The 24,813-nt window shown below is 42.2% G+C and overlaps 1 protein-coding gene across 3 annotated transcripts in view; it reads left to right on the forward strand.

Moving 5' to 3' along the window:
- Nucleotides 1-24,813, forward strand: part of LOC121622880 (poly [ADP-ribose] polymerase tankyrase-1-like) — an 86,153-nt gene that overhangs the window by 31,495 nt on the left and 29,845 nt on the right. For all 3 annotated transcript variants that reach the window (XR_006007804.1, XM_041959927.1, XM_041959928.1), the window contains exons 6-12: nucleotides 2,276-2,351; nucleotides 18,424-18,518; nucleotides 19,566-19,632; nucleotides 19,901-20,087; nucleotides 23,663-23,784; nucleotides 23,887-23,978; nucleotides 24,125-24,203. Coding sequence is in view for 2 of the 3 variants with exons in the window: in XM_041959927.1 (XP_041815861.1) it covers nucleotides 2,276-2,351; nucleotides 18,424-18,518; nucleotides 19,566-19,632; nucleotides 19,901-20,087; nucleotides 23,663-23,784; nucleotides 23,887-23,978; nucleotides 24,125-24,203 (718 nt within the window). In the remaining variant the exon portion in view is untranslated. The remainder of the gene's footprint in view (nucleotides 1-2,275; nucleotides 2,352-18,423; nucleotides 18,519-19,565; nucleotides 19,633-19,900; nucleotides 20,088-23,662; nucleotides 23,785-23,886; nucleotides 23,979-24,124; nucleotides 24,204-24,813) is intronic.

The raw sequence follows: 24,813 nt of genomic DNA on the forward strand, positions 1-24,813 counted from the left end.
GTGGCCCAGATAGCATCCTTGCACAGCAGCGTAGAAGACAAATAAGTTTAGCTGATGAAATGGTTCTGCACAGGCTGAAGGGAATGCAGTGACTCCATGCATTGACTTTGAAGCCAGCCAGTCAGCTGACAACAAGCGATGAAGTCAAGTCTTTTCTGGGTCTTCATGTATGATTTCTAGATATTGGAAAATGGTATGTTTTAACTGCTTAATGCTTTGTGATCATATAGATAGATTTTAAATGTCCAGTTAAATCGAGTTCCTATCGCTAAATAGTTAAATTATCCCCATAACATATTTATTTAATGCATTATTGGATTATTTGGCTACTTTGGCAGCATTTTGTAAACACAGCACTATAATATTAACACCTTATGAAGTTGATATGACTGAAATGTGAGCAAACAGCTGCTTATCAGACAGAGCATCATTAGCATTTATTTGTGTGCATCGCACTTTAATTGTAGCTTAAGTAAATAGAAATGCTAATACTGAAGTGCAAGTCCCTCAAAATTGTACAGAACATGAGCAGTTGTACTTTGTTACTTAATCAGAGCATTTCTGCTGGAGCTTTTTCATTCTCTGTGTCTGAAAGCAATGCTGCTGAGAACCAAAACAGGAGAGTTACGAGCAATAAAAACAAAACAATGAGCTGTAATATGATAAAATGCTCACTAGAGCTAAGGAGAAGAGCTATCAGGCGATGATTCGCCGTGGGTTTTTACTTCAAGGGAACTTTCATATCAGACACCGTTATTTTATCCATGGATCATATAAAAGTATTGATTGAGCAACGTTTTCCAATTCAAATGTGCATGTCAAGGATCCATTTATCTTTAACTTTATACCATTAACATCCAGCTTAAGTGATTTGAAGGTCTTTGAAATAAGATGCAAGTCACTTACAGAGATGCATTTTCATTTCCCTTTACGTGTAAAGATTGATTAATATTCAGGAATGGTTGTGAGCACTGTCCCTTGCGGGCCACTGTAGATCGTTTGTGCGAGATCAGGCCTGCCTTTAGAATATTCACAACAAAAAGATGATAAACTCTTACTAATCGCACCCTTGAAACGCCTCAGAGAGACAGAGCCAGACGGACTCGGGATGTGATATATGACTGTTCACTCTGGATTTGTGAACACAGTGGTGTTACCAATCAGGAGCAAATTAAAGGAACAGTCTGAGATTTTGGGAAACATGCTTATTTGCTTTTTTCCCCAGAATTAGATGAGAGGAGTGATGCCACTGTCGCACCTGTGACAGACCAGAAACGGCCAGGCGCTGTCCAAAGGTAGCTGTCTGCTGCTGGGTGGGGCTTCCTGCTTAGTGTCGTCAAGAAAGCAAATAACATGTTTCCCAATATACTTCAGTTTGTTTTTGGTTCTTTTGACTTGATTCACTTCATTGTTAATTGGCTGGATGCTAAGTCGTGCTGCCCATGCATCTGTCAAACAAACAAGGACGCGCACATACAACGCCATGTCCTTCATCCCGGTTAAATCCCCAAGATGTCGTTTGCATGGAAATGAAGGCTCTCTTGTGTTAGGGCACCAGCAAGAGGAGGTGGCGAGCTGAGCGAAAGAAAGCAAAAGAACGAGAGAACTAAATGGACAATCCTGATCCGTGGAGGTAAAGGCGGAGAAGGAGAAACTAAGGGTGGAGGGCGGGATGGTAAAGGTGGACAGTTTGGATGGGAAGAGAGGGAGAGGATGGAGAGGATGTGAATGTGAAAGATACAGAAACAAAGAGAAGGAAGGAGAGGCCCAAGGGAAAAACACAAGTAAAAGGAGAGAGGGAGAGGAGTGGAAACACAGAAGAATAATCCTTTTCTTTCCATCTGACAGCTTCTTCCTTTACGGCTGTCACAGGGATGATGGTTGGACTGCGCCACTGCCTTGGCAAGACTTTCCTGGTGGTCTCCGAATGCCAGGGCAGTGAGCCCCCGGAACCAGGAAACAGATCAACTACATAAACAAAATGTTAACTCCTCTGTAGCTAGGCTAAATGGTCTTCTCTGACAGATTTTCTTTAGCTTGTTGCAGTGAGGTTTACAGGAAAACACACACACATGCACACGTCGATCCAAACATTTCTATATGTCTGTTTCTGCAGGAGAAATGTCTCCTTTCCCTTCAGTCTCAAGCTTCTTATCTCTTTCGCCCTCATTTTCTCCCCCGCGCTCTCCTGCTGAGGAACAGCGCTAATCCTCTGTGGCGTTGGATGTTTTCTATCTCTAATGTGTACGTTCTGTGCGTGTGTGTACATTCGCAGGAGTGGAAACGAGGAGAAGCTAATGGCCTTGCTTACGCCGCTCAACGTCAACTGCCACGCGAGCGACGGCCGCAAGGTGAGAGCAAAGCACGAAGCCACACACACCCCGACGGAGTAACGAGCTCGTCACTGGCATTCACCGCACCTCAGGGAAGCCATTAGGGTTAAAAAAAAAAAAAAAAAAAAAAAACCATCAAACTGTTGCTGCAAGGTTTTATTTTTTTATTTTCCGATCAGGAAAAGCGAAACGAACGCTGTTATAGGCGGCTGTGGGCCTCAGTTGGATCAAATAATCTGCTGACAGCGTCTCTTGGCTGTCAGTCATTAAAATAGATGGAGACACAAACCTGTCAGTGAATGAATTAGCACTCGTGCTGAACAATGGCAGTGCACAGCAGCACGCAAAGCACTGTCAGACTACCAGAAACACGATGACAGCAGATGATGCATTCAGGGGTTGGTTTCTTCGGCTTTTTCAGGTGATTGAAGAACACATAAACGGGGGAGATGTTCTTATTTGGTTGTTAGCAATGATTGTGGTTCACATGCAGTAGTTTCTTTAGATAAATTCGTTTTGAAGAGGAAGAGGAGCAGACGGCAGTATTCCTGCATTTGTAGTAACACGTTCCAACGCGGAGAATTGAGTCTGACTCAGCGCAGGAAAGCACCACCCCCTGTGGCTAGGCCTTTACCTTACAGAGGAAGACTTTAACCGAGGTTAGAAGTTGGTTCGCACAAAGACATGTTTTACATATTTTTCTTGTGAGTGAATTACTTTGGCTGATTGAAGTTCAGGTGAACCTGAGTCTCTGACACACAAAGAAGACATGCAGCGGCTCACACAGCCTCGTGCTGAGCCCAGGCCCTCCGAGAGTAGCACCAGGCTGCGAGGCGACGTGGGCGTAGTGGCCGCAGAGCGAACTGCACGCCTAATCATGTGTGCTTGTGAACAACTGAGCCTTTCATACCCAATCATGATACATCACCTGTGGGCAATGAACCTGTTTACCTGTGAAATGTTCCAAACAGGTGTTTTTGCAAAAGTATATGCAGAAGTCTAATAGTGTAACTGCTGTCGGCAGGTAGAATTAGGGGATCGGAAAGTGATGCATTATATCACTTAACAGAGATTATTTTGTGACCACAGCTTCTGCTCCTGTGTCCTCTGGGAGCCCTGAGCCAGAACTTGAGCTCTGCTGCGTCACAGCAGTACGTCTGGCTTGTGACTGATTAGTCCCTCGGATGAATGACTGGAAGACCGCTTTCTAGTTGTGTATTTTCCAGCTTTAGTCGAAGTACTCCCAAAGTACTCCCCGTAGTCCACCATGTCACTGTTTTCCAACCTGGCAGAAAGACCGCTGCTGTTTTTATGCCTCTGCGCCGGCAGCAGCTGTGGCTGGAGGCGAAGCTGGCGCAAATGTTCACTTGGACTCAAGGATGAAGATTTTGCTGGTCAAAGGTCACTGTGACCTCACAAAACATGTTTTTGGCCACAACTCAAGAATTCATGAGCTGATTATGACAAACTTTCACACAAATGTCTCACAGGATAAAATGATGAAATGCTGACATTTACGTCCAAAAGGTCAAAGGTTACATCATGATGTTCTGCAAAAAAAAACTTTTCTGGTCATTATTCAGCACCATAACTCAGCAACAGAAGGCAGATTGTGACCATGTTTCACATGTGGTCAGATCGGTGACACTAATCTTTTGCGTCCACCTTGAAAGTGTGCTGCCAGGTTGTGTCCAAGTGTCCATGTTTGTAGCTTCTATACAGCAACATCCATATTTGTTTTCATTGTAGTTCACCACAAGCTCATTGGATCTGCTGATATTGAGTTTCAGGTGATTGTTGCACCATGTCACAACGCTCTCTATCGGAGCTAAAAATAGCCTGTAAGTGAAGACAACATGTTTCTCACTGGAAATTATTTACTAAAATCAAACATGCCAATAAAGTGATAACTTTCAATTTGCCAAAACATACACTTAATACTGTTAATTAATTTCCTTCAGAGTCTTCACTTAAAGGATAACTTTCGTTTTTTACAACCTGGACTTTATTTGTAGCATTAATTACGACCATTTAGACACCCAGACAACTTTGGTGGCATTTGGAGTCGTTTTGAAGAAATTAGCCCAAGAGGAGCGGAAATCCTCCAGTGTTGTGATACAGACATTTATTCACACATCCAGACGTGTATCTCCTGGCTGCAAGTCCCACTCTGAGCAACAGAGGCATTCCTCCTCTGTTGTCATCGATGAACATATCCTCCTCTGTTGTCATCGATGAACATATCCTCCTCTGTTGTCATCGATGAACATATCCTCCTCTGTTGTCATCGATGAACATTGTCCACAAGAACACCACCAGTTACCGTCTACTCGTGGACGCGCAGCCATTTGTTGTTGTTTGGCCAGCTGTTCCTCTCTCTGCCTCCGCGTCCTCCTTTCAACGAGCTCCTCGTCCGTGTACTCTGGCTCAAAACGGTGAGGACGTCCATCGTAAACAAAGTCATCGTCCACCACCTCAGAGTTGGAAAAATATTCATCAATTTTGTGAAAAATAACAGTCGCAAACTACAGCTAAACTAGCCGACCGCCGCAGAGTTAGCCGTGTTGTGGCTGGTTGCTCGCAGCGCGCGGCGCTCGAAAATGACGTCATCCACGTCAGAAGTAGTTGCCTAGAGACACTGGGTGTTGATAACATGCCACCATGGGCTCAGAGGGGAATAGCACCAGCATATCACAACAAAATATTGGAATATGAACAAGTTTCGCCGCAGATTATGCGTTTATAGAGGCTACGCACGGGTGCCCCAATTACTCGCATTATACGGATATACGCGCCGCTCCTCTGGGGCTAATTTCTTCAAAACGACTCCAAATGCCACCAAAGTTGTCTGGATGAGTAAATGGTCGTATTTAATGCTACAAATAAAGTCCAGGTTGTAAAAAACGAAAGTTATCCTTTAATGCATTAAATGAATCTGGCTAGACATGGGTGAAAACCGCAACTTGACTGGTTGGCGGAGGGATATAACTGCGAGTCGGCAATTCTAGTCCCTTGAGAGCTGAGCGAGATTGAAGCTCCACTCTGCAGCAGCAATTATTCTTCATCACGTGGAACTTAAACTCTGCTTTAAAAAGCCAACCTGATGTACTTTAGGATACCTCACTGCTTCTATTTGAATGTGAAGGACGCTGGTCTAACGTGGGTTTGTAGAAACAAGCAATCATAGAGAGATAGTTTGATCTAAGAGATCTGATTGGTCAGAGACATTTTTCAAAAAAAAAAAAACAGCTTGCTGTAATTAATTGGTCGTGAAAGTGGAGCCCGCTGTATTTTATTGGTTGCTATGACAACTGGTGGGACAACCATGGAGCCAAAGGGAGCTTTTTATTCTTTGCTCTTGGTAACTGTCATGTAAATGCTCTAACAGCCTTGAGGAGGCTCTTTCCTATAATTACGGGTACTTCAGTGTTGTTGATGATGCTCAGCTGCAGCTTGGATCCATCATATCACCATCATACCCATAATTGTGAGAGCGCATCCTCTGGCTATTATCTGTGCAGGTGGCCTGCTGAGGAAGGGATACCCGAGGGAAAACCGTGTAATTTGAAATTCTTCGGCGATGCAAGGGACAAACACGAGATCATCGAGAAACGTTGAAATTTAATGGCCCATAAGTAGATAAATGCAGCCATGACCGGAATATAAAAATTGTGCTCAGACATATTCTGAAATGACCTCTCCTGCACAATCTGTATTTGTAATGCTCTTTAATTGCTCAGACTAAATGCAGTCGTGCACAGTAGATGGAATATATTGTAACGCCAGTGCAGTTTTATCCTCATTATGGTCTTAGGGTAATTTAATGGGGTGATGGGGATTTACATTCCCACTGCTAACAGAAATTCTAGAGTGAATTCTGCCTAATAGCTGGAGACATTAGGTGAAACTGAGGAACAACAAAAACTTTCCCACTTGTCATTCTTGTCCTTTGACTAAATCCACTAATGCCAGTGTGGAAAATAGATAAACACTCGTCATTTAAATACCAGGGGCGTGGACCAATATGAATCCATTATTCGACTATGAACAGATAATCCGCTCTGAAAAGACAATCCAGATTGATTCAGTTAATCACAGATATCAATCACATCAGAGTCATAACGCAGTTAAATGAAAACATGCCGGGCAGTAAGCTGAAATAAGAGATCCCAGAAGTGCATGCAGAATGGCCAAGAGAGCTTCTCACATTTCTTTTTCAGTATTTCTCTCTATTACGTTTATTACACACACTTCAGATTAAGTTTATTTTCATTTCGGCCTCCTCTCATTATATCCGCAACCTTCAGTTTTGAGAGAAAAATCACACAATATGACCTATTGTGGTTCTAACTTGTATTTTCCCACTATGAAATCCTCTCCTCTATTTTCACTGTTCATTTGTACGTGGGTGTGGTTCAAATACGATTGGGTATATTTTATGATAGGAGTGTAGCCGGCACTAGAAACAATCTAATCTCGATCTCCAGTACGAGGCAGTCTTTGTGACAAGACGTGGGCCTTTGATGACAGTGAGCCAGAGTACCAGACAATCAGATTAAAATATGATAACTGTAACATCATGAGACGTGATTTAAAGTGAGACAGATAATGGGGTGGCGCAAGAGCATTTTTCATATTCAATTTATGGCAACTTTCAAAAAATTACACTATTACTCAGATGACACGCACACACACGCGCGCACACACACGTGCACACACACTGACAAATTGATACGAGGACAGTAATGATAATCATGGACAAAACAGAGCGTGGCGGACTCCTATTGATTGATAATAATGATGCTTTCCTTAAAATTAGGCAAGCAGCACTTCCTCTCTCTCTCTTTCTCTCTCCTCTCTCTCTCTCTGTCCCTCCCCTCCTCTCTCCCCCTCCCTCCTCCTTCTTCTCTGTTTCAGTTTAATTAGAAGTGGCACAGGCTCCCCGCTCTCCCCTCTCCAACCACACATACAAACACTCAGACCTGGAGCGTAAATGTTGATTGCAGATGCCTCTTGGGGAATTAAAAGCACAAGAGAGGAGAGGGGGAGAGAGATATACTACATGGCCAGAAGTATGTGGACAGACACCCCTGTTTACAGACTGGAACACTTTTTCCTGGTTTGGGCTGGACCCCTTAGTTTTTACTGAGGGAACTCAAGAAGAATTTGAGTTATTTGTAGAATAGAGGCTGTAAATAGCAGCATATGATTGCTCATGTTAATAAGATATTCAACAATCGCACATGGGTGTGCTGTTGGGCTGTCCACAGACTTTTGACCATGTAGTGGACTTTCCTTTTTTCAGACAAACTGTTTTCCCCCACAGCTCTAATTCTAGTCAGACCTCTTTGTTCTTATTACGCTGCTTTATATAGGCAACAGCAGTAAAACATCCGCCTGTGTATGTGTGTGTGTGTGTGTGTGTGTGTGTGTGTGTGTGTGTGTGTGTGTGTGTGTGTGTGTGTGTGTGTGTGTGTGTGTGTGTGTGTGTGTGTGTGTGCGCACACGGTGTGCACTCAGATGATTGAGGGCCCATCAGAGTGGGATATTATTAACACAGCTGAGTGGAGAGCGTTATCAAGCTGCCTCTGTTGAAACCTACCGTTTACTCCCACACACACACACACACACACACACACACACACACACACACACACACACACATTTACTCCTGCAGCGATTTCTTTCCTCAGGAAAATCGCCTGTCGTTTCTGACTACACAGTGACGCACACACGCATGCGTGCGCACACAAACACACACACACAGAGGCCACACAGAGGCCACACAGACTCATTTGTTTATCCCTTCTTTTCCTTTCTTATGTGCTTCGGCTTGACCGGCTGTCCGCAGTCGTTCCGTAAATTCAATTTTCTGTTCTTTTTTCAGGGAATATATTTCATGTTTTGGACTCCGTCAAGCTCCGGCTGTTGCGAATGTGTGATGATGTGCGTGTGTTTATGAATATTGTGAATTTTGGATCTATATCTCACCAGTGAGAATCAGCGCACCCACTCGCATCCTAGCTGGCACGAACATCAAAGAGACAGACAGCTGAAGAGCAAGACTAAGATTCAGATTCAGATTCAGAGTGAGAGAGAGAGGAGAAGAGAAAAGACTTTCATTGAAGCCTTGTTTAAATGTTGATTATGGGAGCTTATCCTGCTGAGAGCACCACGCTGACTGACAGTGTTTTTTCATCCCCGCCTGGTGAAATACATGTATCTCCAAAAGTGAACTTTTCAGGAATATAGTGGCTATCAAACTTTAAGAAAAGACTCAAATGCACGACAGTAATTCAAGGCCATTTGAAGATGATGTCAAATTTACTATGTGAGTGACTAAAATTAGATGTAATGTTTACTGTGGAGCCCCTGAACTGACCAAATGTAATGAAAAGTTATCAAACAAGTCAAAAGTATGAGTGAATACAAGAAAATCATTAAGTTTTATTAGTTGAACAATTAAAATGGAATGTAAAAAGAAATATAAAGGCACTATAGTCGTTCTTATACCTGCAGTCAGTTTACTGCTGGACTGAAACACACTAACAAACCAGGACTGATCACTTCTCCTGATATGCATGGTCACACCCATCTCATTATGTCTGTATAATAAGGGGGGGGGGACTAGACAAATAGAAAAAAATGAAAATAAAATTAGCCTGTGATAAATAAATAAAAGAGTCAAATGAATAATGTTGATTGATTGAATTAACCGTTTATTGCCAACTAGGTTTTCATATACAAGGAATTAGCCTTGGTATTTTGGTGCATAACACTAAACATGTGTAAAGGAGTGCAAGTCCAGAAGCAAAACTATAACAAGATTTACCAAAAAAAGTCTGAGAAACTATGAGTTAAAATATGTACAATATAACTTGTTTTTAAAAATGAGAGAGCTCTACAACTTTTTACACTCCGTTCTCACTCCCAATAGTATTATTTCTGAATATATTGAGCTGTATTTTTCACTTGTCTGATAACATTTCACTTTATTTTTTCAGTTTCGGGCCTTCAGAGTTCATGTGATAGCACTGTTATGAGGCAAAGGTGCAAGCGCTCTGTGCTGACACGAGAAGTCGACTGTCTCCTGAGATTTTACCGCACAATTGAATGAGGTTCTTTTCAATCCCAGTGCTGACATCTCCGTATTGGAAAAAGTGCCAACTTGCCCGGAAACTCTCCTTCGATATTAAGCTCTAATTTGTTGGGGCCCTCAGGGGTCCCGATGAGTCCGCAGATCAGAGTCGAGCCCATTGTCTGGAAGTTCGCTCATGTTTACAAACCCAGGCAAACATGAACAAGGTGGTACGAACGACTGAATTCTGCTTGACAGGAGATTTTTCACAGCGGAGTCAGCGAGTGTGTAAATGTAACCTGATGCCCTGTCTGAGAGAGAGATTAGACTTCTGCTCCTTTGTAACAGAGAATAAAAATATCCAGGGGCATTTGTTAACTGCTCAGGTGACAGATGACAAATAGGGTAAGGAGAAGTCTCAATAAACTTTTGTCAGTGACAAATTTAACATCTTGCTTTCGTGCAAGTCCGTAGCATGTTGCTATTTGAGGAGGCTGTGTGCAGCTGGAGCTCGCAGGCACACAGGTAGTTTATCAGGAAGAATCCGCTGTCACAACTTTGTTTCCCAAACCAGCAGCTCCCCAACATTAAATTAAGTGCTGAAATTACACTTAATTTACATTATTCTCATTGGAAACATTTATTTAATGCGTGGCCAAATGCCTAAAACAGCTGCCAGTGTGGTCCCTGAATATAATAGCACGGAACTGTGTCCACTCACACTAAGATCTGACCATTTGCAGCTGAAATGCTTTCAAACCTGTTTGGCTTCACAAGGCAACACAGATCAGCAATGATGGCCAGTGATGATTGACTCCTTGACTTGTAGTTTGAAGTGCATTTCATCTGTAGATAAGCAGTGAAAGTGAAGTAAGAGAAACAGTCAGTTCTTTTTATTTGTGGCCCAAGTAAACGCTGTAGACGAACCCTGACATTTCGGCCCAGTATCCGCAGGCCTTATGTTCAAATTGATCGATCCTGCAGTGCACAAAGGCCAAAGGTCAGTGTCAGTGCATGAAGTAGTTTGCCATACAAAGCAAAGCAGACAGTGAAGGTGCAGAGGTCGGAGTGGTGGATGAATATGTCAAGGCGTTTGTTTTTTTTTTAGTTTTTCTAAAAAAAAAAAAAAAATCTTCTGTTTTGATCAATATAGCTTCCACGATCTCTCCCAAACTTAACCTCACATTTCTAAAAAATTGAAATCAGAAGGAGTCTTGTAATATTGATGTTGTTTTCTGGAGATAGTATCAAGTAATTAAATGAGCAAAACTTAATTTATAGTGCACATTTTCCAAACCAGGGCTATAAAGACGGTGTGAAAAACATTTGAATAAATGGGAGAACGGAGAAAAAGAAAAAGAAGGGTCCCAGAATTGAGCCTTGGTGGAACGCCACAGGTCAAATGAGCTCAATGAAACACCTTGAATGGATGCAAAGACGTCATAATTAGATAAATAGGAAGTGCTATACTAGATATCTCAACCCACTGCTTGAGACGATCTTATAAAATATAGTCATATATGTTATTTATAGGGTGAGGACATTTATTCTATCTATAAGAATGTTTAGCTGATGCTTTTCACATATGAGGTTTTCAGCTATACAGGACCTGACAGCAGATACCTAGAAAAACACAAAACCAGCATGTCCATCACACAAAGTAAGAAGGATACTTTCTGTTGCTTTCGAGGCATGTTTTCCTGAAGTTACTTTCTTAGCGGCTGAGCTTTAAACTTTCCATGTAGCCTTCAGCTCCTCGGAAAAGTCGCTGTTTATGGCCGAGAGGCAGAGCAGATTGACAGGTGATGGCTGAGGTATCAGCGTGTGTGTTTCTGTGTGTCTGACTGTGTGAGTGTGCACAGGGAGCACAATATGTGAGGACTAGCTGTAGGTTATTTATCTTCCAAGCTGCTGGCTGGGCCGAGCTGTCTGCGCCTTACTGTGTGTGTTTGTGCGTGTGCGCGCGTGTGGAATAGCACACAGATTTGCTAATATGTTTATCGATCCAGTCATCTGACACTACTCATCTTGTTAGTGCGTCCACCTGCTGATGTGCAGCCCTGACCTGAATACCAAGGCAGCTGAAAATTAAAGAGACGTTCCACTACTTATTTTAACATGAAAGTTTTAGTTTTACTCCTCTATTCAAAATGTTTTTTGATAAACATTTGTTTAACAGCTCGCAGCAGTGAATCAGCATCCTTTAACCTCATCTTCTTAATATTTGCATAATGAGAAAAGCTTTTTTTATTCAGTTAACCACATTGACTGCATGCACGAAAGGGGCGGGAAGGTGTTCACAATCCTTCATTTAATCAGTGTTGATGTTTATAGATATCTTTTTCAAGAGAGACCTAGAGAGAAACACCTAGAGGTATCTCTAGGTGTATACCCACACTTGGGTACAGATAGTCAATATGTATAGACCTATCCAGGTACTAAATCTGAGCAGCAACAACAGTGGATTAGTTTGGTTTTGACACATTAGAAAGACTTTTTCATGCATATCAGCCTGAAGCAACTCTGCAATTCTGAACTGAACATCACAGGAATAAAACCTGACTTACTGAGGAACATCAATAACTGTTTAGCCATTACCGAGCACAGTGTTGTTTATCCATCCCCGCCTTTCTCAGTAATATACAGTGAATAATAACAATTAGATGAATGTGTGTCAACTCCACAAGGTGTTTTGTATTTCTGTCATCCTGATGATCAACTGTAAAGAATCTTCACACCAGTGACTTTTTTTTCTCCCCAGCAGAAGATGTTTATGACCCCAAAAGTGCATTTTGTGAGAAGGATGGCTCGTCTCTTATGAAACAGACCGATTCATTTACTGATTGATGCTCGAACCGATGCTGCAGATCATATTGTTGCACATCTAGTTTCCACACCAGCTGTGTGCAAAAAGGCACATATATATTCAGTTTCACTTCAGATAAAGACAGTTATTTATTTCAACCACTATCTTCCATGGTGTCGCCCTTTTTTCACTGCAGTACATTCAATTACAAGTCATTTAATTAACATGGTTAAATAATTCTCTAGAATCTATTTTCTTGATACAAGTGCAGCCATCTGTGCTATTATGAGCAGTTTAAATTTGATCCAAATGGATCTGAAAAAGTGGAACAGTCTCACTCAACTCAACTGAATATTTTCTTATTTTATTAAAGTCTTTGTTAGGACAGTGTTGTGTGTGTGTGTGTGTGTGTGTGTGTGTGTGTGTGTGTGTGTGTTAGGAGCAGTTCATTATATTATATAAACTGCAATATGGTCAAGTGCAATATTAAAATGACAGGAGCTGCAATTTTAAGGTAAAATGCGTCACAACATACCATTTTAAATGGAGCGCTGTGTTACAGACATGCCCTGGCATACAAATCATATTCTCCAGATGTAAGGGGAACATGCTTGTTTGCTTGTACAGACCTCAGGACAGATCACATCGTCATCATTTTAATGTCTTTTTCATTTCAAATAAAACCGCGACTCATATTGCGATATCTATCAAAACGATCCCAACATGATTTTTTTTTTCTGCACATGGTGTGTGCTGCTGTAATTAGACTGATGAACATACAGATTCGTGGGATGAATAGGAGACCGTTCTGCAGGCCGAAGTTGAGGACCAACATCAGAGCGTCACGCACTCATGCAAACGACACCAAACAAAATGTTTCAAAAAAAATGTGGCCGTTCACCCTCCCAGATAGATCATTTCTCATTACTATGGCAACTGCTGACAGCTAGCAGTCACCGTTGTCATGGGAACAGCCTGACAGGCTTGTAAAGAGAATAGGGAGAGAGAGAGGTTAAAGAAAAATGGAAACATGACAAAGAAGGAACTAGCACAGCAGCAGATTACACACCCCATGTTTTTTTTTTAATGGTGTGTTAAATTTAGTTGCGTTATTGGTATTTTTGGTACTCTGACTTATTTTTCTGTTTTTGAGGCAGTTCTGTTTGCTGTTAGTTCACCACATAAGCAATATCTAATACATTTTGTAATGTGAGGAGATTGTATCACTTCGCCGCTACTGTTCAGATGCACAGTGTTTCTGTGGAGGGGGGAGGTATGAATGAAAAGAAGATAAAGGCTTCCGAGGGAAGTCAGAAAGAATGAGTGGTATTTTTCATGCTGGCTTGAACGTGCCCTCTGCATCCCTCCTCGCTTCCTACTTCCTTCATTTTCCTCCCATATTTCCTCCCCTTCATCTCCTTCCCATCCTCCACTCCTGACTCTCCTCCACTTCACTAAAAGGCTTTTAGGTGATTAAAGCACCACAGAGTGTTTTCTTTTTTTATTTTATTGCTATTGTTCACTTTTTGTCTGCCACTGTGAGTGCTGATTGCATCTGAAATATTGTCGACCAGGGTTTTCACTTCAGGCAAACATATTTCATTCATTCTCAGATGACTTTATGGAGAGAGAAACCAACAGTTGAAGGACACAGGCTCCAAAAGCAAACTAGGTCTGACTAATAACTGGGTTTAACTCATCATCGTAGTCATTCATAAAAAATAATAATAATAACAATAATTAGAGTAGACAGCATTTTAAAAGTAAATGCTGATGATGCAGGTTTGGGCAACCTGTGCATGCAAGGAAAAACTCCTAAGAAATGATGCTAAGCTAGGCTTCAAAGACAGATATAAGAGTGGTATCAGCCTTCTCATCTTGTTCATAACAAGAAAGCGAATAAGTACATTTTCCAAAATGTCAAAGTATTCCTTTAATTTTGTTGTTTTGGTGCAGTGTTGCCTAATAGGGATTTTTACCCTAACCATCACAGTATTTAAAAATAATCCATGTGTTATTTATCTCTACATTTATGGTCATATGCATTTTTGACTGTACAAAAGAACTGTGCTTCCCTTGTATCCCTGCAGCACTGATTCCCTCTTCACTCTACTCGCAAGTACATACGGATATTTGATGTGTGTTGTAAACCTTTAGACATACAGACGAGTCTCGAGCCATGCTATGAGGCTGTACTCTGGCATGGTGCTGCTTTGAGCTGAATGCTAAAGTCAGTATGCTAACCAGCTCAGAATAGATGAATAGCAAGTAAATGTTTGCCACATTAACCGTTTCAGTTTAGCATGATGGCATGCTAACATTTGCTAATTGGCACTAAAAGTACAGCTGAGGCTAATGGGAATGTCGTTAAGTTTGCAGTTTGTCCTGAAAATAACAGTATATGGCATGCATAGTTGAACATGTAGTGTCTGTAGTGACTGTGCCATGAGCCCGTAAATAAATGGTGAAAACCAAACAAAAACCAACCAGGGTTCAATATGGTTTTTGACTAAATGGTCTCATCTCTCTGAATCCTAATTGTTTGCTCTATTGGCTTGTGGCTACTGAGGCCAGAGGATCACAATAAAAAGCTTCAGCTGGAGTTGCTTTTTTTGTGACTTAAATCCAAGCAAGCAGCTGTGTGGTGAATCTAATGCCTAGACCTATTGAGGCAGTGATGGTGTTCATGTGTGGCAGTGGTCACACACACACACACACACACACACACACACACACACACACACACACACACAAATGCATGAACCCGCTCCTCTCACAGAGTTGACAGATTGAGGAGGTGGAGCTTAAACTACCCAGTCTGACCCTGGCAACGGCAGCATGGTGATGCAACAGTACATGCACGTACATGCGTGGTGTGTCTGTGTGCGTATAAGGCCCAACTGATGACTCACTGGTAGCTAAAGCTTTAAAATGCACCGAGGACATGATTAATGCTTTTTATTCCGTTTATGTATGTCCACAACAATTTGTGGTAACATGTATACACGCACAAGCACACACAGAAAGACACTGCATTGAAAATGAGGATGATGACTAACTGTGTACCATGTCCTGCTCCTTCCAAATACTGCTGTCACATCCTGTAAATACAAGTGTACCATCTGTCCACCCAGCTCTGCCTCTGTGCCTCACTGCTGCTGCCGCGTCTCAGCTGAGCTCCTGAGTGAGCAGCAGAGATCACTGAAGACGATCTGTTTCCCAGCGTCTCCTCAAGCGGGACATTGGCTCAAAGTTTCATCGCAAACACTCGTTTTTCAGATCAGACTCATTCCATCTTTGACAGGAGCTTCAGCGTCGTGCCCGTGCAGCTTTTCGAAAGCCTGCTAAATGATTGATAAAACAAGAAAAGCCAGCAGTGGGAATTTAAACATTTTCTTCATTTGGTTTGGAAAAAAATTTCCCGACTGAAAGTTAGAGACGCTCCACTTTGAAAAACCCGTGCTTGTATCGTGTAAACAATATTTTAGATTCTTGATATTGCTAAGGTTTTGCATCATGGCTTATGAAATAATGTTGTAGTCTGACTTTTAAAAGAGTTTTTTTTTTTTAAGTGATCTGTGAAAGAACTTGTTTTGGGGTTTATAACAGGAAAAAGTCTGGTTCTCAGAAATAGATCTAGCGGCTGTGGTCAAACCTCAGGCGGTCGTCTATTAACCGTCACATTTCTGAACGCTGCCGTCATTGTGTGATTTCTGTGCTGTTAGTGTTGTTAAGTAAGTTGTTTGTGCTCACAGCTGGCATGTTCAGCTCAGATTGATGCACTGTTTTGAGGTTATAATTGGTTTGCTGATCTTTTGTCCGACCGTGCATATGAATCCTGCTGTCCTCCTCCGAAGCACCTTCCCTTTACTCCCTCAATGGCATCGTCATGCCTGCTGCCGCCCCACAGTCACAACTTTCCAGTGTTCTTCTGACAGAGCATATTGCGATTGTCAGCAGAATCGCTTGCTTTGCGATGACATGACTGTATGCACGACGTGGAGGAATATTTGCACTGAAAACAGCTGAGTTTTTACCTCACTGACGATCTGCTAGCCAATCGTTGTAGCCGATTCTGCTCCCATGCTGATGTCGATGCCAGAGTTGTTGAGACATATCTCGACAGATATAGGTTGTTGTATTAAAGAAACAAGTTGAAGCCCTTTTCACACATAAACATGCCATGTTACCATGCTAATTTTTCCCTCTTCTCTTCATATTATTGGCTCTGCATGCAAACTCCCACATCAACGACACACACAACTGGTTTCAAATCTTTTATACAAAAAGCTTCAAACAAATAATGATTTGCAAGAGAATTATACAGAATTTCGTCTGACTCATAACTAGGGGTGCAGAATGCTATGCACTGATCCATTACATTCATTCATTCATTGTCAGCTGTGGTTTTGGTGCCCCTGCAATCCCTAGCATTGTGCTACCTTAGATGGTTACAGCGCATCTCATGCAGTGAGGTATGCAGATTTGAGATATCAGTCTTTGGGATTTCTGTTGCCAATCCATGGAAGTGAGTTGAATTTATTTGTAGCACTCCACTGAAAATTTACATTTTAAAAAATCACCAACTGAGGCACCCTGGAGGCCAAGGGGTTGGGGCACCAGTTCGTGTCCTGCTGGGAGCCTTCGTTGCATGTCATTCCCCATCACTCTCTCCTCATTTCCTGCAATCCCTCCACTGCCAGCTATCATACAAAGTAATATCAAACAGGAGCATTCCTTTCAAGAAACAGTACTCAACTTTCCATTCAAATGCAGCACAGCTTTTAACCATGTTTCCAGGAAATTAGCAAAAGAAAATTGGAGTTGGTTTGTCAAGATAGCTGGTGGCACTAATTCTCCAGTCAGGGTCCATTAAACCACTGCAGAAGAAGAGAGTGCATTGAGAAATTAAAGGAGCGCCCGTCAAACCTCGAATGGCAAAAGATTTGAAGGAAATATGACATTTGTCTCACGTCTTCCTTTGAGGAATGTGACCGTGTCCTCATTGCTCCACACCGATCTGAGGTTTTCGCCAGCCCGTGTTTTTCGGCTGTTTAGCCGAGTGGAAGCTTAAGCGACGTCAGGTCACGTCCTCCATTCTTGACTTATTCAAATTGTTTGTCTTATTGCATTTTGTTGCCTTGTTTTCACCTCACAACCCTACCCAGAGAGTGTCCACTGAGGTTGGATGGAAACCCTGCTGTCTTTAGTGGAACTATTAGCTACTGAAGAGACAGCTGAGAAGGTGTTAATAGATAATTACCATGCAACGCAATCAGGAAAACACCATTTTTTTCCCCTTCCTCCCAGAAATCCTAAACCTTTTTTATTTATTTGATGAAATCGTATCATTCAGAGGAATTTTAGCAGGTTTTGAAGGCGAGTAGCTGGTGACTCAGCTCTTCTAGAATCTGCGCTGACTCTTGACATGACCCAGACAGAACGGTTTGTAGGCCAAATGGCATGTGTGGAAGGACTCTGTTAAATTGTACTGCACTGTACTTTTCTTGCCCACAACACATTTCTAGTTCACTCAGCGCGAGAATCTTTATATCTGCCCGCTGCGTGAAGTAGCTTTAATCCCAGTCCTATTCACAATGTGATCTCTAGCACATCCAGCGTTGTAAAATGGCTTTTATATCATGACTTCGAGGCAGGTTTTCCATTATTTTTTTTTCCTCTAACAAGTTCCATTTGACTGAATAATGGGAACATTCTCGCTGCCGTAACGTTTCTCCATCGGTCTGGGTGACTCTCCGGCTTTGAAGAAGAATGGCCTTTGCTGAGAGCACATAGTGGAAACTTTGCGCGGACAGCCGAAGCCATCTCATCCCGGTCCCATCTTAAAATACTCAGAACTGCAGCTTTTCATCAGTTTAATGGAGGAAATAAAGTCAAGCGTTATCACCGTAGACTGATTCAGAAGTGGGAAAAGCCTGGTTCTCTCAGAAAAGCCTTTCCTTAAGAAATGTTCATATGGATGCTCAGTGAGGACCAGGATGTGTTCCTCCCTATTACACTCTTTGTGTACTGGACTGGTGTTATGAAATCATCGATGATAGGTTGCTGCACTGTAAAATGAACATGTGGGCTAACATTTCCTTTGCATTTCTCTTTTCTCTCCTCCCCCGCCTCTGTTTCTCCTCTCTCCTCTTGCTCTCATGGTCCCCCTTTGTCTCCCTCTGCGTCTCTTCCTGTCTCTCCAGTCCACTCCACTCCACCTGGCAGCAGGATACAACAGGGTGAGGATAGTTCAGCTGTTACTACAGCATGGAGCAGATGTTCACGCCAAGGACAAAGGGTACGTACAAATAAATTAGAATAAAAAGAGAGTTTAAAAGCAGAGACATTTTGAATGTGCCAGGATCTTGACCTTTTGAAAACCTAAATCTAGAACATTTCAGTAGCAGTAGTAGCAAGTAGGCTGGTTATTGTGTGATCAACAGTGCTTTCCATCAGTAAGACAGCATCAAGAGTCCTCGCTACACCTGATTGGATGAACCCACACTCACAGGGCTTTCACTGGCTCTCTCCTGATTTTCAAACTGAAAAAAACATGGCTGCAGTGTTGATAGTGTTGTCAAATTTATCTTGCATTATCCATCAGAACTGCTATCTGAATAAATTTGAGGTAAAACGAGGCCATGCACTTAGTGAGACATCATTCACTTTGATTATAGGTTTGGGAGTTTCAAGAGTTTGGTGAGCGTAGCCGCTATTTAAGACTGATTCCAGCTGCTGGCTTGAATGGATGTTATTTAAAACTAAAATGAAGCTCATAAGATTTAGGCAGGCGAAAAAGAAACCCTCTGGTGTGAGAGCATAAAGAGGTAAAATTGAATTAGAATTTCATCCTTCAGATTCTATTTGGTGAAAGTATTGGATTTCTAACCGTGCTTGCGGAGTCACTCTTAGGATGGCAATGTCAGTCGGTCCACCGCTTTGGTCCAGAATGAATTCTCCAAACAATTATTAGATGCAGATTTTGTACAGACATTCACGGTCCTCAGAGGATGAACTTTGCCTTTTGTCGAGCGCCATTATCAGGTCAAAGTTCAGGTTAGTCTAATTCTTTGGCTTGTGACCTGCAAATCTAATGACACTCACGCTATTATGTTTGTTTGGTGCTAATTAGTAATTGTTGGCATCCTAATGCACAAAGCTAAGATGGTGAACATGGAAAATTTTGAACATGCTGAACATGACTGTGTTGTCACAAAATTCAAAATTGAACTGAAGAATGAAGATATAATGTAGAGGTAAAGAATGAGGTTGTTTATTTCTGGTTTTGAATAGAAGAAATGCTATTTGTTGTTAACTAACTGCTGGTTTGTGTTTTGTCCTCCAGTGGTCTGGTGCCGCTACATAATGCCTGCTCCTATGGACACTATGAAGTTACAGAGCTGCTGCTAAAGGTACACACACACACACACACACACACACACACACACACACACACTCTCACACACATGTTAGCTCACTATTTACTCAGGCAGAAGCACTGAATCTTAATTAATATGATAATATTTTTGCTAAGAATAGGAATGGAAATGGAATCCAAAGAGAATCAACTTGCAGTGTTTTGTTGATTGTGTTACTTCATTAACAACAAGTCATATGTACCAACTATACACCAGACTTGAACAGTCAGTTTTCTCATTTATTAATTTTGTCGTTGTTCAGCATGGCGCGTGTGTGAACGCCATGGATCTGTGGCAGTTCACCCCACTCCACGAAGCGGCGTCTAAAAACAGAGTGGAGGTCTGCTCTCTGCTGCTGAGCCACGGGGCCGACCCGACCCTGCTCAACTGCCACAGCAAGAGCTCTGTGGACATGGCGCCCACTCCTGAGCTGAAGGAGAGACTTACATGTGAGTGTGGTGCTTCATTTGCATAAACTGCAGCTGCAGTGTACAAGCCTGCTAAATGTGTCATGGTGCTGAATTAATGAATAGGTTGCTTCAGGAAGGGTGTGTTTACAACAGTCGTGCTTGGAGCCGTTCATCTGAACTTGTTTCAGCACTGTGACAGTTGAGAAGGTGAATCTCGATCTTTTAGACTGATGCTAACATCTGATAGCCATCAGCTCCACACGCTGAGACTCGGCTAACTCTGTTAATCTCACCTGTGCTTAACTTGATGAAACACCACAGAAGAAGAGTACAGACAAGTCCTTCATTTTTAGAAGCTGTTTAGAACAGGAACAAGAGCTTTTTGATCCTTAGCTCCAAAAATCTCTCATCTAAAGAAGACAACTGTCAAATGAACCAAAAGCTGCTCTGTAAACAGTCCTGCAGAAACTCTGTAGCCGAGCACCATGAAGGCTACACACCACCATTAAAGAGAACGCCATCTCCTTTAACACACGTTTTGGAGTCCAAGAGGGCACTTTAGTGCGCGTTTTGGCTCCCAGGGGGCACTTTAGCACGCGTTTTGGAGTCCAAGAGGGCACTTTAGAGCGTGTTTTGGCTCCCAGGGGGGGGCGAGTCCAGGAGGGTGACCGCCCCCCAAAACGTGATAAAATGCCTTAAATGATGTCCCTTGAGTCGGCATTAGTTGGGGCTGAAGACCCAAGTTTGAAAATGAAATGAATCTGCTGTTGTGGGGTTAGAAAGAAGTGAGCTTAGAGGAAGTCTGTAGCCCGCTCCTCATCTCTGCTTGAGCTTAGCGGCTCGAAACTGTGTTAGCCGCTGTTAGCATAACAACTGTCAGCACTCAGGTTACACGGTGGGTAATGTAGGCTGTAGTGTTTTGACAAGGAAGAAGAATCCACGGAGGCGATATTTGTGTTTCTGCTGCATCTATTTCAATTATTTTTTTATTTAACTGTCCATCTTGAGTCATCATGTTATACTACCAGCCTGACTTTTTCAAATGTAATGTCCAGGACGATATATTGTCCTGAGTTACAGATAAAAAAAAAAAAAACAGCTTGCACCTTAGATGATGTACATATGATGGGAGACATACTCTACATGCGCACTTTAAACTACCTCAATAAAGCAAGCAGAACACAGTTATATGCACGAACACACTTAAATGCTCAGCCTCATATGTATTAATGTATGCAGACACATGTAGAGTTATTCGGGAAACCCAAATCCATAATTTTCCCACTCGACTGTGACTGACATTTATAGCCCCTGCCTTTGAATTTCTCTCATACAGCAGCTCATTCACAGAAGCAGTGAATCTTCACCTCAGGATGTGAGGATCAAGACATTCCAGACTCCAGATATCCTTGAACGACTCTGCACCATGTTCCAGGTTGATTTGGTTGGCTGAAGCTCATTCAGATTTATACTCCTCTGAGCTGCTGCTTTTAAAAAATACTGGTTTTGTTTTTTTTTTGAGTTGGGAACACGTGACTTGTGTTTGTACACTACACATCCCCTTGCATTTGTTTTCTTAATTGAACATTTGGCCGATGTGCGATATTAATTTAATTAAACGGAAAGCGCACTACAGTGAGATCCATGCAGCGTTTCCTTTACGTCTGCAGCTACCGCAGAGTCAGAGCAGACAAGCTAAGTCTTTGTCTCCGTCAGAAAGCTCTCTGCAACTCTTTGAAAGTTAATTAGCGAGGCAGCTCTCTCTCCGCTGCACTTGTTGCTTTATCTTTGTAATGAGCCAGATCAAAACAAAAATCAAATGCTACATGAATCATGAGTCAACTTGAGTTTGTGTACAGCTGCAGGACAATTCTTCCCGTTAGTTGTTTGTTCTTTGACGAGGGCGTGTCTCTGAAAACGGGTCTCAGTGGGACAGTTTCTGCAATAACAACACTCGACACAGGAAAACAAACCTAAAACTTAAGGTTTTTGTTTTCAAAATCAGACTTTTCTCCATGGTATTCTTCCAGATTTTGGGTTTTTTGTATATTTGGGTATGCCATGTGTACTCCAAGGGAGGAGATGGGGCCTCTAGCTGGTGAAAGTAGGCCTAATTAGACAGTAGCCTATAGGTTTTGTGTCACTGTGTGTGTGTTCTTGTGAAAGTGTGTTTGGTCTTGGTAGAGATTGAAAGAGTTCAGATGAAATTCTTGCCAGCCTTTTTCTTCTCCTGGAGGAAATTGTTATCTGACCAGCACAGACTGTGAAAAGTATTTAAGATGTGGGTTATTGAACCTTTTATACACTGACATTAAGCCTCCTGTTGTCTTGAATACAGATGTGGGATACAGGTTTTTTGTTGACAATAGCAAATCAATACACAAAGACAAAAGAGAGTCTAGTTGAGCCAGATGAATCATAGATGTGAAAGAAGTTCAGGGCTGTTTAGAGCCAGGTTTAGTATTTTAAAGTTGTACTATAGTTTACACTGCACTGTGATTTAATGCAACAGCAACTTATAAATCACATGAACTCTGCACCGTAAATGGTTCTCCTGTCTGAAGCGTGTCTCAAGGCACTAAAGGTTTGGCTTTCATGCTGTCGCCACATGAAAGCAGCTGCACCTGCTAACACCTTTAATAAGTGCAAATACTTTTCAGGGATGTAGAACACAGGCAGCAGTGTGGATTCTACTTTAGTGTCTCATTATTCTTAGAAAGCTCAAGAAAACTCTCGTAAACCCAAACTCTCCATGCATGTTAACAAAACTCTCTTACACAAAATTACGTTCCTAATCTTTTTATTAGAAATGCCGGATGCTTTGTCCTCTTCACGCCTTCATCCTTCAAATGAAACAATTAGAGAAGCACAAATTGCTTTTGGTGGAGCAGCTCCACAGCACATGTCCACAGTCAGGCTGTTAGCTGCGATGAGGGCTGGAAAGCAGACATTTCTTCATGTTAACGGGTCACAAACCCAGAAGTTTGAAGCGCACTGCGGTGGACTTAACAAGGATGAAAATTCTCTTCAAGAATAAACTGCAGCGCTGCTTCTGCTGTTGATTTTCTCTCTCTTGACCACGTTCCCTTGTAGACATGACTTCTGCGCAGCGCTCATCCCATTTGTCTAAATGTCTGATTGTAAATGCTGCCGCTCAGTCGGTAGATGGACTCGAACGGACTCCTTTTGTGCAGCCTGAAATGCGTCTGAAGCAAAATAGTTTGTTGTGTGTAATTTTCAGTCCTCGGGGGGATAATCACTTGTTTCCGCTCCAACTCCAGCAGACAGACTGTTGCATCAGAAGTTATTAGCTCGCTGGCAAAAACTTTGAAGTAATCTGTCTGAAGTATTTGTATGCTGCAGGGTCATTGCAAGTGAAAGAATACATTGTTATGGCTGGGTGAGAACCTCGTAACTCCAGTTTTGGTCAAGTTTTTCATTCAGCTGAGGTATCAGATGCTCCGCAGTGGGTTTAGATACTTATGTTTTAGGTTTGTAGGAGAGCTTTCAAGTTCTCTGTTGTAGACACATTGACATTTTGTGTGTGTGTGTGTGTGTGTGTGTGTGTGTGTGTGTGTGTGTGTGTGTGTGTGTGTGTGTGTGTGTGCGTTCAGATGAGTTTAAGGGCCACTCCCTGCTCCAAGCTGCTCGGGAAGCTGACATGGCCAAAGCTAAGAAGACCCTGGCACTGGAGATCATCAACTTCAAACACCCTCACACACATGAGACGGCGCTGGTGAGATATAAACACACACACACACACACACACACATGCCTGATCTTGATTCCTCCACTGTTGCACAGATGCTAAGGTGATGTTTCCATCTGTGTGAAACAGCACTGCGCAGTAGCATCGCCACACCCGAAGAGGAAGCAGGTGACGGAGCTGCTGTTGAGGAAGGGCGCCAATGTAAATGAGAAGAATAAAGAGTGAGTACTGTTGTCATCTGCACATAGACACAAAGTGAGATCATTGTTGTGATTGTATACAAAACGACTGAACGCATGCTGCTGATTGCAGATTGTTTTTCTTCCATTTTACTCACCTTCATCTCCTTTTCTCTCCCCCTCTGTAGTTTCATGACTCCTCTCCATGTGGCAGCAGAGCGTGCTCATAATGACATTATGGAGGTGTTGCAGAAACACGGTGCCAAGGTAAACCACAGTCTTTTCTGTGTTCAGGTAGTCAGCTTCACACAGCTATCTGTGTGTTTATCTCTTTACTTCCACCCTAATCCATATTAAATACATGCAAATGTGCTTTTCATGATGGTACATTCTGTAAATCTCTGTTTGTACATCTGCTTATCTGTGCACACATATAGATTCATATCACTCTGTCGCCCACTGTTTTTTATTTTGTCTGTTTTGTTGTTTGTAAAAAAGTATTTGCTTTACAGCATGGAATCAAAGTAGATTTAGCATGACTGTTCTGTCACTGTTCAACAGAAAAATACCCTTTTAATGCCAGTAAATGTGCCTGCAATCAGAAATACCAGTTTTAAGTATCATTTTTTTTGGTTGTCAGCCACACTTTACTTTGATTGCTGCCGTTTTCAACCTGCTCAGCACTTAATGCAGAGTTAGATTAAGTGTGGAAGGAGCACCAATGTTTACACACCAACAGACAGAAGAGCAGAGTGACATGAAGCAACGCGACCCTGGTTTTCAGTGGAAGTGGTGACTCATCTCATTTCAATACTGGAGAGAATGTCTCCTCTTCCTTTTACTGCCACCATCGATGCTGATGCATTCAAGTGTGCGT

This window comes from Chelmon rostratus, chromosome 19 (genome assembly GCF_017976325.1).
Source record: "Chelmon rostratus isolate fCheRos1 chromosome 19, fCheRos1.pri, whole genome shotgun sequence".
Taxonomy (NCBI): Eukaryota; Metazoa; Chordata; class Actinopteri; order Chaetodontiformes; family Chaetodontidae; genus Chelmon; species Chelmon rostratus.